The sequence below is a fragment of the Gossypium hirsutum genome, chromosome D01, assembly GCF_007990345.1.
Source record: "Gossypium hirsutum isolate 1008001.06 chromosome D01, Gossypium_hirsutum_v2.1, whole genome shotgun sequence".
NCBI lineage: Eukaryota > Viridiplantae > Streptophyta > Magnoliopsida > Malvales > Malvaceae > Gossypium > Gossypium hirsutum.
Genome location: NC_053437.1, coordinates 64,825,351 through 64,843,192, shown reverse-complemented (window position 1 = coordinate 64,843,192; position 17,842 = coordinate 64,825,351). Strand labels below are relative to the sequence as shown.

General features: G+C 34.3%; 2 protein-coding genes across 8 annotated transcripts; both read left to right on the top strand.

Moving 5' to 3' along the window:
• The first annotated feature begins 1,512 nt into the window (after positions 1 to 1,512).
• Positions 1,513 to 5,448, top strand: LOC107891550 (probable pyridoxal 5'-phosphate synthase subunit PDX1). The gene is made up of 2 exons (XM_016816387.2): positions 1,513 to 2,759; positions 5,039 to 5,448. The coding sequence occupies exon 1, from the start codon at positions 1,806 to 1,808 to the stop codon at positions 2,736 to 2,738; it is 933 nt and encodes a 310-aa protein (XP_016671876.1). The 5' UTR covers positions 1,513 to 1,805; the 3' UTR covers positions 2,739 to 2,759; positions 5,039 to 5,448.
• A 1,392-nt stretch (positions 5,449 to 6,840) lies between these two features.
• On the top strand, positions 6,841 to 16,872 carry LOC107891552 (symplekin). 7 transcript variants are annotated; one of them, XR_005909668.1, is made up of 28 exons: positions 6,841 to 7,183; positions 7,298 to 7,457; positions 7,621 to 7,713; positions 7,788 to 7,893; positions 8,021 to 8,189; positions 8,569 to 8,743; positions 9,239 to 9,367; positions 9,498 to 10,058; positions 10,344 to 10,961; positions 11,096 to 11,164; positions 11,422 to 11,538; positions 11,616 to 11,858; positions 11,950 to 11,997; positions 12,081 to 12,218; positions 12,927 to 13,091; positions 13,201 to 13,263; positions 13,358 to 13,465; positions 13,575 to 13,658; positions 13,754 to 13,801; positions 14,526 to 14,600; positions 14,847 to 14,942; positions 15,055 to 15,120; positions 15,225 to 15,296; positions 15,449 to 15,493; positions 15,578 to 15,661; positions 15,771 to 15,874; positions 16,233 to 16,501; positions 16,646 to 16,872. XR_005909668.1 is itself a non-coding variant. In XM_016816389.2 (27 exons), the coding sequence occupies exons 1-27, from the start codon at positions 6,969 to 6,971 to the stop codon at positions 16,378 to 16,380; spliced, it is 4,008 nt and encodes a 1,335-aa protein (XP_016671878.1). In that variant the 5' UTR covers positions 6,841 to 6,968; the 3' UTR covers positions 16,381 to 16,872. The 7 variants fall into 7 exon arrangements, 5 of the variants coding, with proteins under 5 accessions (XP_016671878.1, XP_016671879.1, XP_016671877.1 ...); XR_005909667.1 differs by having other exon boundaries at positions 15,055 to 15,135; XM_016816389.2 differs by having other exon boundaries at positions 10,350 to 10,961; positions 15,055 to 15,135; positions 16,233 to 16,872.
• Positions 16,873 to 17,842: the final 970 nt, after the last annotated feature.

Below are 17,842 nucleotides of genomic sequence, written 5' to 3'. Positions count from 1 at the left end.
AATATTAAAATTTATATTAAATTCCATTAAATAAAGTTATTAATATTTATTTATAAATCATTCACTAACAATCAATAAAATATTTACCCATGATCTTAAGACCTTAATTAAGGAATTATTATCCCTAAAATATTCTATTATTAATATGATTGTATTATATTAAATTTCATGTATTTTTTTGCATATTATATTATATTAATATATTTTAATTTATTATAAATTTAAAATTATAGTAAAAGATAAATTTAATATATATATATAAACTTTTAACTCTTTTTCTGTTTTTCATAAAAAAAACTCTTTTTCTATTTTAAAATTTGAAAATACAAAAATTCATTATATATTTTATTTTTAATTTATTATTAAAAAATTCTTTTAATAAATTTAATTTTTACTAAAAACATTTAATTTTATTAGTTTATTTTTTTAGAAGAGTTTAAAATATATAACGAATAGCAACTAGTTTTATTTGATTTTTCCTTAAAAACCCTAAATACTAAACCCTAATCTAATTTTTTTAAAATTTATAATTAATTTACTCAAGTAACCTAAACCCTAATTTATTTGATTCTTTCCTTAAAAACCCTAAACACTAAACCCTAATCTAAGTTTTTTTATTTACTCAAGTAACCCTAAACCCTAATTTATTTAATTTTTTTCTTAAAAACCATAAACATTAAACCCTAAAATCTAAAAACTAAAAATCCCCAAAACCCTAATTCTAATTGCAAAAACCTTAAATCCTAAAAAACAAGAAAAGTGCTTCCTCAATGAAGCACTTTGTCCACGTGGACAAAGCGCTTCCTTAAGAAAGCGTTTTCATGCTTTATCCCCTTACAACGCGCTGACGTGGATGCGTTTTTGGGGGAAATGGTCCATTTCGATAATTAATTTAAAACATGACCTATTTCAATAATTTTAAAAATAAAGGGACTTTTATTGATTATTTACCCAGGAAACAGAGTGGTGTAGTTGGTGACAGACGGTCAAAAAGTAAATATTTGCTTCTTCTTATCATCATATCATGATACTGCAAAATGGAAAGCAATATCCATCCAATATTTCTCAACAAAACTAAATACCGAAAAGATAAATCAGCAGATTCATTGAACTAAGTAACATTAATAGCTTTAAATTTTAGTTAAATTATTTTTTTAATAATATAACTAATTAAACTGTTAAAATTATAACGACAATAAAATATACGTAGACTATTATATTAGTATTATTAAAATTTAACAAGATAAACGTTAGATATTAATCTAATTATGTCAATCTAATTTGATTTGATTATAAAAATAAAAAATAGACGAAAATGATTTTATTAACTAATTTTGAATTTTCTGATTGCAAAATATTTCCCAAATTAATCCAACAATCTAACATGGATTGCTTATGGGTTTAATTTTGTTAAAAAATGAATGGAAATCCCACCTTGCCATGTATGCATTATGTAATTTATTTTACTTCCTTTACGGCTTTTACCGAGGTTCCGCGTGTCAGAATTCCACTATTGACAATCTCCTTGGATTCTCACTTTCTCACCGTCCGATGAAAAACAATTACCAAATCAGGACGATTTCACGTGATCTCTGCCGCACGTCAACATTTCTCACCTCCGAGGAAGAACCCTTCAAAATAACCGACCTTTTTTTGTGTCTCCCATCATCGCCACCTTCTTTGCTTCACCTCTTCTCTCCCACACACACCAGTCAATATCTCCCATAATCTCTTTCAACTTTTTTTTTTTCTTTTTCAATTCCCAGAAGAAAAAAAAACCCAATTTTTGTTTTTTTTTCTAAGCTATGGATGGAACTGGGGTTGTTGCAGTTTATGGAAATGGAGCAATGACCGAAACCCATAACAAATCCACTTTCTCTGTGAAAGTGGGGTTAGCCCAAATGCTTCGAGGAGGTGTTATAATGGATGTTGTCACCCCTGAACAAGCTCGTATCGCTGAAGAAGCCGGAGCTTGTGCCGTTATGGCTCTTGAACGAGTCCCGGCTGATATCCGAGCCCAAGGTGGTGTGGCTCGAATGAGTGACCCACAACTCATTAAGGAAATTAAGCAAGCTGTTACTATCCCTGTCATGGCTAAGGCTCGTATTGGTCATTTCGTTGAAGCCCAAATCCTTGAAGCCATTGGTATTGATTATGTTGATGAAAGTGAAGTTCTTACACCCGCCGACGAAGAGAACCATATCAACAAACATAACTTTAGGATCCCTTTCGTTTGTGGATGTCGGAATTTAGGTGAAGCACTTCGGAGGATCCGAGAAGGTGCCGCTATGATCCGAACCAAAGGTGAAGCTGGGACTGGTAACATTATCGAAGCCGTTAGGCATGTTAGGTCCGTGATGGGGGATATTAGGGTGCTAAGGAACATGGATGATGACGAAGTTTTCAGCTTCGCAAAGAAAATTCAATCTCCTTACGATTTGGTCATGCAGACGAAGCAGCTTGGGAGGCTACCGGTGGTTCACTTCGCCGCCGGAGGTGTAGCGACGCCGGCTGATGCTGCGTTGATGATGCAGTTGGGCTGTGATGGTGTCTTCGTCGGGTCTGGGGTTTTCAAGAGTGGTGACCCGGCTAGACGTGCTCGGGCTATTGTTCAAGCCGTCACTCATTATAGTGACCCGGAAGTCCTTGCTGAAGTTAGCTGTGGGCTTGGTGAGGCTATGGTTGGTATCAATTTGAATGATAAGAATGTCGAGCGGTTCGCAGCTCGGTCTGATTAGTCTATTTCGAGCTTCTTGGGGGTGAGAAATTCCACTTTTTTCTTTTTATTAACATTTACTATGAAACTTAGATTATATTTAGTGTATTTGATGTTTATGTTGAATAATTTTGTGTAGTAATGAGATTTAATGATGTTCCTATATTATACTGTTAACTATTCCGGCGCAATGAGATAGAAGGTTTTTTAATGAAAAAAATTCTAGTTAGGATCAAATTGTGTCAAAATAAAAGTAGATGCATTAAATTCTAAGTTTGAGTATAGTAGAGGGACCAAAACCATAATTTGACTTTTTCTTTTTGCTGTTTGGCTGCTTTACTTTTCTTTGATGGTGTAAATGATGATGCTTTATGTACACCATCTAGATTAATTAGTCACATTAGGGGTATAATCAAGCCAAGCTGATCCTGAATACTGGCAAGCTCGAGCTCGACTCAAAATCTTGAGCTTGATACTTTGCTTGAGCTCGATCAAACATCTATTTTTAATTTTTGCATTCAAGCTCAAGTTCGATTAAGCTCATACATATTCAAGTTCGAATTCAGCTCAATAATTAAGCTTAGGGTTAATAATATATATTAGCAATAACACAATTAATAATATAGTCATTTAAAATATATATTAAAAATTAAAAGCTCAATAAGACTCATGAGCTGTTCGAGTTGAGTATTATTAAGCTCGAATTTTGCTTGATTAATAGCTCGAGCTCAAGCTTGTATTGATAATTACCTAATCAAGTTCGAGTTTCTTTTAGTCGAATTCGAGTAGCTTGCAAGTATCAATGTCTCATTTACACCCTTAAGACTTTATAAAAGTAAAAGATCAAATTATGTCAAATTAAGAGTATATGAATAAATTCTAAGTTTGAATAGAGGGACTAAAACCATAATTTGACCCTTTTTGTTGTTGTTTTGACTGCTTTGTCTTTCTTGGATGGTACAAATGATGATGCTTTATGTACACTGTTAAAAAAAATAGGTAAGAAGAAAAGCTGTCTACTAAAGGAATAAGTTGTTGAATAATACTTGACTTTTCACGTCTTTTGGTATTTGTTTAGGCTTTCAAATTTTTGGATTCTACCATAAATTTTCCATTTTATAAGCACAGTTTAATGATATGCTTTGGAATGCATTATTTTGATTATTGCAAGCATCTTATATTTGTTGCAGTTTTATGTTAGGTTTGTCCTATTCTTTTGTTTTTATCTTTGAAGTAGTTTGTGAGTAGTGATTGGTAGTGAAAAGCGGATATGATAACGTGCTTCGGAAGTGATATTAGTACATTTTTGAACTTACAAGTCTGAAGTCATTGATTATGCTTTCAAGTGGTTTAAGAACACGACTTTCCTGTTCTTTTGGTATCGTATCAGCACTTGTAATTTCCTATTTTCAACATAGTTTGATGATGATTTGGAAGGCATCTTTTTGATTATGGAATATGTTAAGTATAGCTTGTAGTTTGATGCTATGTTGTCCCATTCTTTTGCTTTTAACTGAAGTTTTTTGGAAGTAGTGATTGGTAGTGAAAAGCCGATATAATAACGTGCTTCGGAAGTGATATTACTACATTTTTTAACTTGAAAATGTAAAGTTATTGATTATGCTTTCAAGTGGTTTAAGAACACAACTTTCCTGTTCTTTTGGTATCGTATAAACATTCGTAATTTCCTATTTTCAACATAGTTTGATGATGATTTGGGCAACATCTTTTCGATTATGGTATATGATAAGTATAGCTTGTAGTTTGATGCTATGTTGTCCTATTCTTTTACTTTTAACTTTGAAGTTGTTTGGAAGTAGTGATTGGTATTGAAAAGCCGATATAATAACGTGCTTCGGAAGTGACATTACTACATTTTTTTAACTTAAAAATGTGAAGTCATTTAATTATGCTTTCAAGTGGTTTAAGAACAGTCGACTTTCCTGTTCTTTTGGTATCATTTAAGCATTCATAGTTTCTGGTTTTCAGCTTAGTTTGATGATGATTTGGATGGCATCTTTTTGATTATGGTATATGATAAGTATAATTGTTGTTTGATGCTATGTTTTCGTATTCATTGGTTTTGAAAGTAGGGATTGATAGCTAAAAGTGGATACTATAAATAACATTCTTTGGAAGTAGTATAATTTGAACTGGTTCTAATATGTATACCGGATTTTGTGCGTTTCTTGCAAACATCAGCGGTGATATTTTGTTATTACATGCATTAATCCGATTTGTTTTCGATGTTTTGAGCTAGGTTTTTGAACCATTGAACTCACTGTTTGAGAGATTTGATTGTCTTTGGCTCTTTGCTTGCAGGAATCCCTTCGTCGCGTTGCGCTATTCCTGGATTATACAGGTGTTTCTTACAGTGGGAGTGTCGTTTTATGTCGTAAATGTTCGTCAAGTGACTGGACGTTTTCAATAATTCTGCCTATTTCATTTTCTAAATTTAGATCTTTTTAAGATTGGTAGGAATTAAAGGAACTCAAATCTCTGGATTCTGCAGTTATAGGCTATGCAGAAACATTTACCTGCATTTTCAGGTGGTATTGGTTCTTCATAAAAGTGGCTTTGGTTGTTATCAATTTTTTTTTTGGGTCTCATTTTCATCTGCATGTATGTCATTTTATTTGGATGTGATTACAAGAGGTAAATTTACCATACAAGTTCTTGGTACATTTAGTTTCTTAATATTAGATGAAAGAGTAAACTGATCATTTTCTTAATTTATTTTTTTTATTTTTATTGTCAAAAGCTGGTCCTTGTAGGGCAACATGAAGTGTTATTGTTTAATTATTCTGTTAGTCATGTCAGTTTTTAACAGTAGAAATAGATAATAATTTTAATAAAAACTGGTTAATTTGTTTTTTATTTAATGTAAGTTTAAATAGAAAGAACAAAATACAATTCATTACTTGTTTCTCGTTATTGTTGGTATACTCCTGGAGGGATGGGGTTCGGTTCGACTCAGTTCTTGTTTAAAATGGGTTCTCGAGCTTCAACATCAATGCTAGGAAATGGTTCGATTGAATTCCCCTTCATTCAAACCAATTTGAAACCGAAATGATTTGAATTTTTAATCTCAAATTAATTATTTGAGTATTTTAGAGGATAGTTAAGAGACTGGAAGCCTGGCCAAGCTATGGGGGAAGTTATGAGATACAGAAAAAATCGAATGACTCGAATTTAAGATGATCTAAAATTAAAATTAGATCTAAATCAACTTGATCCAATCCATGGATTAAAATTTACAAGTCTACTAAAAATGTAAAAATTAGTTTTAATTTTTGAATTTTTATATTTTAGAAATTGTGTTATGATCGCTAATGTCATCACAATGTAACCGCAACGCTAATAATAATCTTTTATTAAATTTTCCTTTCAGTCTTTTACATGACAACTTTTTTTCCCTTTCTCCCTTTTTCTATTTTTCTCCATTATTTTCTTGGTATTCTTCTCATAGTCTCCATTTCTCTTCTTCTCAAAGCTTTCTTCAAACACTATTGTGTTGATAACAAATACTATTAATTAATGATTATGTTTATTTGTTATTGCGTTGGTAACCATAAGTAATAGTTCAGTGATTAGAATGTTATAAAACGGTAGATAATATCATAAATTTTTAAAATTTGATGACTAAAATCTAATTTTAACTATATTCAAGTGACTAAATCCGTAGCTTCTTAGATAATTTTTTTTAGCTTAAATTATATCCAATGTCACTAAATATTAGTAAGTTTACGTTTTGGCTACTCAACTTTCAAAAGTTATAATAAACTATCACTAAACTATTTAAAAGTTTTTATTTAAGTCATCGGGTTATTAATTTTTTTTTACGAAGTTCGATTAATGAGCTTTAACCTATAATTCGACGATCGGTATAGTGGACTAATACCTTTCGACAAGTGGAACAACATAATTTAAATCCAAATCGATTAGACGTGTCGAAAATCAAGAGAAAAAAACATAAATTACAAAAAAACTTATATTTTCTATTAATTTAGTTATATTGGTTTTCTTTTTGGGGATAAGTTTTGGATTAAATTACAAGGAAAAAAAATATTTTGGATTTTAAAAGAAAATGAAAAATACCGTTAAAGGGCAATAGAAACTGGGAAAGTACAAAAATTGAGCCCTAAGCGCCTAAATTTCTCCGATCCCTCTTCCCCATTTCAAGAACATAAAAGAAGAAGAACCGTTCATGAAACAAAATTAAAAATTTACGGTTTTTCGGCTGTTCTTTGCAATGGTAGGGATCATGAATCCAGTTTCGAGAGAAAAGCTCGAGAGTTTATCCAGCTCAGTGAAGTTCGCTATTGACTTAGGTTCCAAGCTAGAGCTTTGTCGTCAACTGAAGCATGATTTATTGGAGGAAGACGCTGCTGATTTGTCCGAGTTCCTTCCTCGTATCTTCGACCTTTACTCTGACCCGTCCGGTCCGGTTCGCAAGTTTGCTACCGAGTACGCCTCCTCTGAAATCTCTATCTCAATACGTAGTACCTTAGCTGTTTTTATTGCTTATAATTAAGAGTTCATCCTTTTTCTTTTTTTTTTGCTTTTTTAAATTAAATGTAGGATTATTGGTGAAATTGGAGTGAAGCACCTTGAATTTGTACCTGAACTTGCACCATTTCTGATAACTGTTTTGGAGGATGCTACACCTGCTGTTGCTCGACAATCTGTTGCTTGCAGCATTGATTTGTTTCGCCATACTCTCGAAAAGATTGCAATTCGGGTTTGCTTATGTTATTTGCTTTTATAGAATCTTACTGTGAAAACTAGCTTTTTAAGGTTTAAGATTAAAAACAATTGTTTTGGCATCATTTAAGCTTTATAATGACCTCTCTCATTAGGCAGTAGGCCTTGAGAAATTCACATGCTATTTATGTTTGTTTCAGGGTCTTTACTCCAGTGAATTGGACAGTGATCTTGAATCATCGTGGTCATGGATGTTAAAGTTGAAGGAGAAGATATATTCTATAGCTTTCCAGGTAGCTTTTGATTCTTTCTGTTTCATGACGATTGAAGTTTGTTCATTGCCTCATTCATTGTAAGCTTTAATCAGCCAGGAAGTGGTGGGATAAGATTGGTGGCACTGAAGTTTGTTGAAGCAGTTATTCTTCTTTATACTCCTAACCCTAATGGCTCTCTGGAGCCCCCTCCTAATGAAGGTAATTTAATTTAGATTTTCTCATCAAGGCTAGAATGCTTGAAGAAAAGACTCTCATATTGTCATTTTAATATTTTATTCATTTCCACTTAACAATTTTAATATGTCCTATTCAATTTACTTTGCAGGTACCTCTATAGAGTTTAACATAACTTGGCTTCGTGGGGGCCATCCTTTACTCAATGTTGGGGATTTGTCAATTGAAGCTAGCCAACGTTTGGTTTTGTTGCTTGATCAGCTTAGATTTCCTGCAGTAAAATCTCTCTCCACCTCTGTGATTGTTGTGATTATTAACAGGTATGATGCCCTTTCACTTGATTTCAGATCCAACTTATTTCCTGGCACTCAGTTCATTATGATACATGAAATATCTATTTTCAATTATGATCTCAATAATCAGGAAATGATATCCATGTAAAGCTGTTCTAATTTTCAATTCTTGTATAAAGATCATAATTGAAAATTTTAGCGGGTATCAAAATTTTCCATCAGAAGTTCCGTGTGGAAAAATTATTACTGGTGTGGTCTTATCCTTGAATATGAATCTTGAAAAGTTCTTTTTCTCTTACTGTACTTAAATTTACGACATTGACCTAGTTCATATTGCGGTTTTCACATTTGTTTATATTTTTGTTTTTATTTTATTGTTTTCCCACTGTTTTGTCTTTGATATCAGTCTTTCAGCAATTGCAAAGAAAAGGCCTGCATATTATGGACGTATTCTACCAGTTTTGCTCAGTTTGGATCCCCCAAGCTTTGTTATCAAAGGGGTTCATGTCTATGGAGCACATCATGCTTTGAAAAATGCCTTACTCTCATGCTTGAAATGCACGCACCCGAGTGCTGCACCGGTATTCATTTTATACTAAACATTCTCTTTTAGACTCTTATCAATTAATAAGGTTGCATCTCCCTTTCTACTTCAGTGTTTCTTTTACATTTTACTTGTACATGCCCAAGTGCTTCAAGGTATTTATTTGCTGCTAAACATTCTCTTTTAGACTCTTATCTATTAATAAAGTTGCATCTTCCTTTGTACCACGGTGTGTGTCTGTTTTACATTTTACTTTGTCAATGAAGATACTTGTTTTTCACATACCTTCACATAAGTTGCCTAATACTTTTGGTAATAGAGAGAGTTGAATGGGTATTCCATTATATTGGTTTTAAACCACTCAGTATGCTTTCTAATATGGTACAGTTACTTATTATGTACTTGTTTAGTTGTTTTCATAGCATTATCTTTAGGACCATGATAATTACACTTTTGTTACTTAGCATCCATGAACACCAAAGTTGAGTACCTTGCCCATTTTTTATATGAACTTTGTTTTTGGTTTATATAGTGGCGGGAACGTATACTTGGTGCCTTGAAAGAGATGAAAGCTGGAGGACTGGCAGATCTAGCTCTCAATCAAGTTCATAAAATTAATGGAAGTGTAGAAGAGGCAAAAGATGATTCTTTGCTTATTAAGGTATCTACGGTGTTATTTCATGTTTTCTATGATTTGGGCATAGCATGTGCTGGTTTGTGCATTTTTTATCAGCACATTGACATGTAAGCATATGTATTGGGCTTTTAACAATAGGTTTGAGAACTTACAGGAAGAAAAGCCCTTGACTAAAACATATGATGCTGCTGGTAGCAATGTGGGTAGGAAAAGATCTGGAACTGAGGGCAGTAGTGATTTGGCTGAAAAAGATGAGGTGGCTGGCAAACGTGTCAAGGCAACACCTAGCGCCTCAGAAGAGTCAACAAAAGAGTTAAACAGGAATATAACCGTGTCTCAAGGTGATATTTCATCAACTCAATCTAGCACAAGAAAAGTAGATGTTGATACCGGACCAGTACAGCAACTTGTTGGCATGTTCGGTGCCTTGGTTGCTCAAGGAGAAAAAGCTGTGGGATCTTTGGGGATTCTTATTTCAAACATATCTGCTGACTTGCTGGCTGAGGTAGTGATGGCTAACATGTGTAACCTTCCTCCTACACATCCTCACACTGACACTGATGATGAATTGCTGGAGGATATGTGCATAGTTGGAAGTGACACTCAAGCCAAGTATCCACCGTCATTTTTAGCTGATGTCATTTCACTATCAAGTACTTTCCCGCCGATAGCCTCAATGCTGAACTCCCAGCAATCAGTTCCCAATAAAATAGTGGTATGACCTTTTCCTTCAGAAGATTTTTTTATGTGACTGTGATGTCAGGAATAGATTTTTACAAAGTTGCAAGTAGGTTTTTAGTGAATTCCTGTTTACTTTTGATGGATTTAGGGGCTTAAGCTTGTTTTTGACCATACCAAAGCTGGGCCAATCAACAAATGCTTGATTAAATTCTTTTGTTGGTTCAGTCATTTGACGGGGACGCTTTCCTCTTCTTTAATTTGCCTTTATCATGTGTGCATCTCTGTTTGTTTTTGGTCCAACATGTTTATTTTGCTGAAGATACAGAAAACAGAAGGGGAGGAAGAGGTGGATGTTGTGGCTGACCCTAATAGTGCTCTTGCATATGCTGGAATGGCTCATGAAGATGAAAATGCTCTCTTGGCCACTGATTTACCCGTTTCGTCTAACATTGTTTTGCCTGGAATGAAGATTGATCCACCTACTCCATCTGATATCCATGATACAGGCAATCTTGAAAGTGGCATACCGGGTTTGGATTCTTCTTTTCGTAATGATGGACTGTCAGATACCCAAGCTGCTTCCTCATTAGTCTCTACTGATATAGAAGACGCTAGTCAAGAACAATCTACAAGTTTTGGTGGAAAGTCACCTTTGCATGTACTTCCATCAATTTCAATAGATAGGTCTGAGGAGCTTAGTCCAAAAGCAGCTGTTACTGATTCCAGGAGCATGGTTTCCTCAACAGCGACTTCTGTTGTTTCATCCTGTCCTTTTGTCTTGCCCAAGATGTCAGCACCTGTTGTCAATCTTTCCGAGGATCAGAAGGATGATGTGCAAAAGTTGGCTTTTGTACGAATCGTTGAGGCATATAAGCAAATAGCAGTAGCTGGAGGCTCACAAGTTCGTTCTTCTCTGCTTGCTTACCTGGGGGTTGAGGTATTAATTCTGACTTCTCAAGAATGTTTCCATTTTTCTGCTGACAGCATCTGGTTGTGATATATTTATTGTAGTGAATGTCTTACTAGTTTTGGCATTCTGTACTAAACATGTTTATGCCTTCCTTTTCTCAGTTGCCATCAGAGTTAGAACTACAGAAGGTTCTTCGAGAACACATTTTGTCAGATTATATAAATCACGAGGTAACTGGATTTTTCCAGCTTATTTCATGTTTGTGCCTCAAGTTGCTGACTTAACATAAATTCCTTTAATTATGACTTTATGGCTGAAACAAGTTTGCTGGGACTGTTGACATATTCTAATATCACCTCCACCTTTCCAATCTGCTCATGTTTTTGCTGGTTTTTGTTTTCAAATTGATTTTTCAAATGTATCCTTTATTGTACATTAGATTCATCTAAACTCCATGCTAGCTAATGATGGCTTTTGGTGGCTTCAGGGACATGAGTTGACATTGCGTGTCCTCTATAGGTTGTTTGGAAAGGCAGAAGATGAAAGTGATTTCCTCTCATGTACAACTGCTGCTTCTGCATACGAAACATTCCTTCTGGCTGTCGTATGTATTTGTTTGATTATTACTATCTTGTTCTTCCTCAGAGATCCTATATTTCTGAGAAAATTTTTTCAATGCAGGCTGAAACTCTTAGGGACTCTTTTCCGCCTTCAGACAAATCTTTAAGTAAACTACTTGGCGAGGCTCCTCGCCTGCCTAAGTCAGTTTTGAATTTATTAGGGTGTCTGTGTTCACCTGGAATTTCAGAGAAAGCTGAGGAGTCACAAAGTGGAGATAGAGTTACTCAAGGCCTCAGCACTGTATGGAGCCTAATTCTATTGAGACCTCCCATTCGAGATGTGTGCTTGAAAATTGCTTTGCAGGTTTGTAATTTGTCTTGGATAATACTTCTAAATTGAAGCTCTCTTTTGCGTATCAATTGTTTGACTTTTATGTTCTCCTTACCTTTTAAAGAGTGCTGTTCATCACTTGGAGGAAGTCCGAATGAAAGCGATACGCCTGGTAATTGTTCACAATGCTATTGAAGAAATTAGGGGTTACCTGCTCTAATCTATTTTACAGTGGAGGATGTCTTTCATTTATAGGTAGCAAATAAGCTGTACCCTTTACAATCTATTGCTCAACAAATAGAAGAATTTGCAAGGGAAATGCTGCTCTCTGTAGTAAATGTTGATGCTACAGAAAGAACAGGTGCTGAAGGATTAATCAGTGAATCACATAAGGTAACCATGTTGGACCTTTTGTTTTGAATGCCATCATTTCCAACCTTATTATGCATAGAATCTTTTCTATTTGGTTCATTTTGGAATAGCTTGATGTATATCTTGATCATTTTCTGCTGGATAAAATATCAGAGTATATGTTCATAGAGATGCATATGTATGAATATACCAGTTCAAACATATATGCATACACCCATTCTTTTATGTGTGGTCTTGTATGCTGTGTATAGCATGAAACCATTACCAGGTGCAAGAAAAAGCCATGAGCTTTTTGTTGTCTTAGAATTTCCTCTGTTATGTGCGTGTATTGTATTTTTACTTCTCCTTATGTTTTGTTGGGTTGAGGTGCAGCAAGGTAGGGGAGAGGTGAATTGTGCTCTTCAGTACATGAAACTTTAACTATCTTCTTTGACCAGATTCTTTTCTTTGGAAAAATGGGAGGTGGGGGGTATGTCAAACCAGGAATGTATGTGTCTGTGTGTGTGCATTTGTGTATATACTTTATGTCCTCTGATTCCTTGGTTGAAAAAAAAATGCTCATTTATTTGATAGGTTGGTAATGAAGTTATTGAAAATTAAATCGAAATTGTGTTATTTTTTGTGCAATTTTACTTGCCTGTTCAGAGTTATGTAGTGACTTATGTTATGCATAGTGTTAGGATCTATTGTAGGATTTCTTATTTAAGTTCTGTCTATAACTTTTAACAGGATTCTGATTTGGAAAAGTCATCAAATGAGCATCAGTCAATGAGTTCCATTAGTAAAGACATCTCTGCTGATGTTCATCAGTCAGAAACATCTCATAGTGGGTCATCCCCTTCTGTCCCTGAGGCTCAGCGGTGCATGTCTCTGTATTTTGCTCTTTGTACAAAGGTGTTGCTTCTATTTTGATTGCTTGATTCTTGTGGATAATATTTTGAGTGCTTGTTTCTTCATAATCCTCTAAAGGGATTAATATTTTTCTGTTATTTTCATTTGACAGAAGCACTCTCTTTTTGGCCAAATATTTATTATCTACGGTAGTGCGTCGAAGGAAGTTAAGCAGGTTTGGTTAATGCATATTGGAACCTTATTTTAGAATTGATCAAAATCCTTGGTGTTCTTTCTGTGTTCTCTTTCTTATTAAATGGGTATTGCAGGCAATCCATCGTCATATTCCAATACTAGTCCGTACTATGGGCTTGTCATCTGACCTTCTTGAAATTATTTCAGATCCTCCTAGTGGAAGTGAGAATCTTCTGATGCAGGTTTGCTATAGTTTCGTAAACTGTATAATTTTCTGAATCCCCTAGCCGAAGCTATAAAGTTTTTAACTGGGTCTGGTTTGCCTTTTGTCCACCCGGTCTCAAATGCCAGGTTTTGCAGACACTGACAGAAGGGACAGTTCCTTCTGCAGAATTGATATTTACCATTAAGAAGTTATTTGATTCAAAACTGAAGGTACAAGTAAAGTTTGCTCTCTTGTTTTTTTTTTCATGAACCAGATTTGCTTTGAGAATATTTGTTAAGGTGTGTTTGGTTTGGATTGGTGACAGGATGTTGAAATTCTAGTTCCAGTATTGCCATTCCTACCAGGAGATGAGGTTGTTCTCCATGCTCTGAATAATTTCCTTTCCTTTTGTAATGACCATGACTGTTGAAAAAGCTTTGTGGATGGATATTCAAGAAAACAGAAGCATAACGCTCACAACATAATTCCTTTTTTATTAGAATCAAAGGCCAAGCCATATTAAATAAAGATGACAGTTTGGGCTAAGGAATGTCACTAAAAGATTTCATGTCAAGAAAATACATCACAACTTACTGATATCATGAAGAAGTCTTAACCTTTTGTTTTGGTCGTCATTTTACTGGTATTCTTTCATTAAATTGGGAATCAACTTCAAAATTGTGATTTAGCATTTCACACAAGATGATATCTATGAGAAAGTCGCAGGTTAGTAACTTAGTATAATATTGTCAGTGTGGCAAGTAGCAGTTGTCAGTGGCATCGGCAACATTGGTTCTGTTGTGTTTCTTCCACATATTTGATTAAAAGATTTGACTAGATTGCTTTATGCATCGACTTTTGGTAGGAATAATTTGCTTAGAGAAGTAAATGCTTGTTGATGCTCTTTTGGGCTTCATGCTTGGCACGCTTTTTCCAATTACTTTCTGCTTAGTTTATTTCCTGGTGTCAATCTTAATAAATAGCTTCTTTATCTTCCTCTTGTTTAGGAGGTGCTCTTTGAATGCCTTGATTTGATTTTTTATTAGTGTCAGTGTGGCCTTCTCTGCTGCATTTTATTTTAACAGTTTGTTTTCTAGGTTTTGCTGCTTTTCCCCCATCTTGTAAATCTTCCGCTGGATAAGTTCCAAGCTGTGCTTACCCGTTTGCTACAGGTATCATTCTCGCCCCTTGCATACTACAGCTGCACCTTTTCTTTGTTTCTTTCTGAATTCACTTGGCGGTGGGGTGGGGTGGGGTGGTCATAAGGAATATATCAAGGAACATGTGAAATATTATCATGTTGCAAGGAAATTGTGATTGTTATATTTTGATTGAAAATTTTGCTTCAGGAAAACACATAATCTGCTTTAATTTTTGCTGCATTTTCCGTTTCATTGCTAATCAGACTCTGTACCTAGGGATCTGCTCACTCTGGTCCAGTGCTCACTCCAGCTGAAGTATTAATCGCTATTCATGGCATTGTTCCTGAAAGAGATGGAATTCCCTTGAAGAAGGTTCTTTCATCTTTATTAATCTAGAATTTCTCTCCCCGTGATGTTTTCTCTTTCTCTTTTAAACTAACACTTGGAAATTCGTAATTTAGTAATTTTTTCATGCTGCAATCAGGTCACTGATGCATGTAATGCTTGTTTTGAGCAACGGCATATATTCACTCAGCAGGTTCTTGCGAAGGTCTTAAATCAGTTGGTCTGCACTATACCACTTCTTTATGTTTTAATCACCAAATTTGCTACTGTCTCTGTCTGAATATAGATGATGAATGTTTTTCCCAATAGGTTGAGCGGATTCCTCTTCCTTTGTTGTTTATGCGTACCGTATTACAAGCCATTGGTGCTTTTCCTGCACTGGTAAGGAATTTATTTCTGCTCTATTATTAAAAAGTTTCTTCCATTGGCTGCTCTTTATCTCAAGAAAAGAATAAAACCTGTTTAAAGAATTTAACATGATAAGAAAAGATATTCACGACTTATTGATGACTTGATCACCCTAAATTTTGTAGGTGGAATTCATAATGGAGATTCTTTCTCGTCTTGTAAGCAAGCAAGTGAGTATTTTTATCACAATAAACTGACACATTTCACTTTATGGTTCATGCTTATAATGTTATTAAATTATTGGTTTGTTGCAGATATGGCAAAACCCAAAGTTGTGGGTAGGATTTTTGAAATGTGCACTCTTGACAAAGCCTCAATCTTTCAGTGTGCTGCTTCAGGTGCATGTTTCTTTTGTCAACCGGATTTGAAAATCCAATTTTGATCTTCCGATATGATCAAAACGTGTTCTTTTGCTTTTTGTAAATGTACGGCTTTTTTGTCTTTCAGCTACCTCCTCCACAACTTGAAAATGCACTGAACAGGACTGCAGCACTCAAAGCTCCTTTGGTTGCTCATGCTAGCCAACAGAATATTCGGAATTCACTTCCTAGGTTTGACATGAAGGATGAACTTTTATTTTTGGTCAACTTATGGTTTTTCTACTTTTACCATGCTCAAGTTTTTCTTGAAAACACTCATCTCAACTTATCATGCTGACATGGATTTTTTAGGTGTTTTTTTTACAAAATCTACTTCAACATTTTAACTAGAATAGCTAACTAATGACGTTATAGAAGTAGATGTCCGAAACAGAAACTAAATCTGAGCATAATAGAGGGATCAAAACCATAATTTGACCTTTATTATTATTATTTTGGATAGAATAAACTTCATCACATACTCTATAAACGCCCCCTGTGTTTTCTCATCACCTTCTCCGTTTTTCTTTTTGGGGTTTGCCATTTCCAGATCTATGTTGGCAGTTTTGGGACTTGCTCCGGATACTCAGTCCTCCAGTCAGGCACAGACAAGTCAGGCTCACACCAGAGATACAAGCAACTCCGAGAAGGATGCTGCAGTGACAGAGAAATCGAAAGAATCATCCAGTGCTAGCTGAATGTGAAACTCAATTTTGTTAAAGCATATGCTTCTTAAAGGTTAGCTTGCTACAATGGTGCCTACCATGGATAGTTGGGTTCACGAATCTCCTAAAGCTAAACTTCCATGACACAATTCAGGCAAGGGGATAGAAATATGGAAGGCAGTCACTATTCTTTATCATGCCCTTGATATCTAACACATGACATATAATATAAATGCCATTGATAGAGAAAGACTGTCTGCCTTCGATTTAAATTATTTGATTTCTCGAGAAATTTCAGGGAATTCTAGTCAACATGTACAAGAGGATTGATTGCAATTTTGATAAGTTGAAGTATTGCACATAGGGGTTTGTAACATTGCAAGGATCAACACATCTCAAGGTATACGCTTTTAGTCCTCTCAAATCAAGATTTTCCCCCCCTTAAAGTATTTATTTGCATCAGTTGTAGAATTCAGAATCGGAACTCTTTTTATCTCTTAATTTAAAGTTATAGTACAGAAACCATGATCCATGACCTATATTAAGTTGGGGTTTACTTTCTGTGATGATGTGGGAAATTAAATATGGGGATAATATGCCTGGTAGATTTTTATTGGTCAAAATATGTCGCAAGTCCCTGTACTTTTTGAAAATTTGGAATTTATTCCATATATTTTTTATTTTCAAGAATTTAGTCTCTTTACATTTTCGATTTTAAAATTTAATTCCCATTTTTAACACTTAAATTTTTTTTCTTAAATTTGTTGGTGACATTTTGAAATAAATAAATAAAAAAACTCACTTGGTAGCTATGTAATTAAAAAAAATAATGTATTTAACTTGAATTGAGCAAAAATTTTCAATAGTGATAATCGTTAGACTTGAATTTTGAAATTTCAAAAGTAGAGAAACTAAATTCTTAGAAAAATAAAAATACGACTTATGGTATATTTTAACCATACTTATTTATTTCGATTTTGCTTGGATTTGATCACTTGAAGGAAAAGTTCAACACTATCGATAGAGCACATGCATGTTAGCTTTATGTCCGGTAGATTTACCTCAGGTTGCATTTCACTAGAATTTCCTTTGTCTAATAGCAACCATTTAATTTTTGGCCAATTTTTAGGAGGGAAAGGGTTGCCAAACTCTAGATATGGTGTCAACTTTAGATTTGATTTCATCACAAATGATGTTTTCAATTTTGTTCTAAACCCAAAATCGGATTTGATTAGTCTAAATTCAAACTTCAAAATAATAATAATAAATCAATTAAAATGATTCAATTAAAAAGAAATTCGATATCCAATCATGATCATTTTCAAATGATTTATATTTAAACCCTGAAATTGTTTGAATCCAAAATAGTTTTAAAATTTTAAAATTTATTCAGATTTATCTAAATCTAAGATTAACTCAAACTTGTGTCCTGACCTTAATGCAAAAATCGATGACTATGCAATCACAAGTCACAAACAATCCAACGGGAACCTAG

Excerpts from the sequence above, each read along its gene's own strand:
- LOC107891552 (XM_016816388.2), top strand. The coding sequence starts at position 6,969 with ATGGTAGGGATCATGAATCCAGTTTCGAGAGAAAAGCTCGAGAGTTTA. Across the intron at positions 9,368-9,497 it reads ATGATTCTTTGCTTATTAAG|GAAGAAAAGCCCTTGACTAA; the intron begins GTATCTACGGTG and ends GAGAACTTACAG. Across the intron at positions 13,659-13,753 it reads TATTTGATTCAAAACTGAAG|GATGTTGAAATTCTAGTTCC; the intron begins GTACAAGTAAAG and ends GATTGGTGACAG.
- LOC107891550 (XM_016816387.2), top strand. The coding sequence starts at position 1,806 with ATGGATGGAACTGGGGTTGTTGCAGTTTATGGAAATGGAGCAATGACC.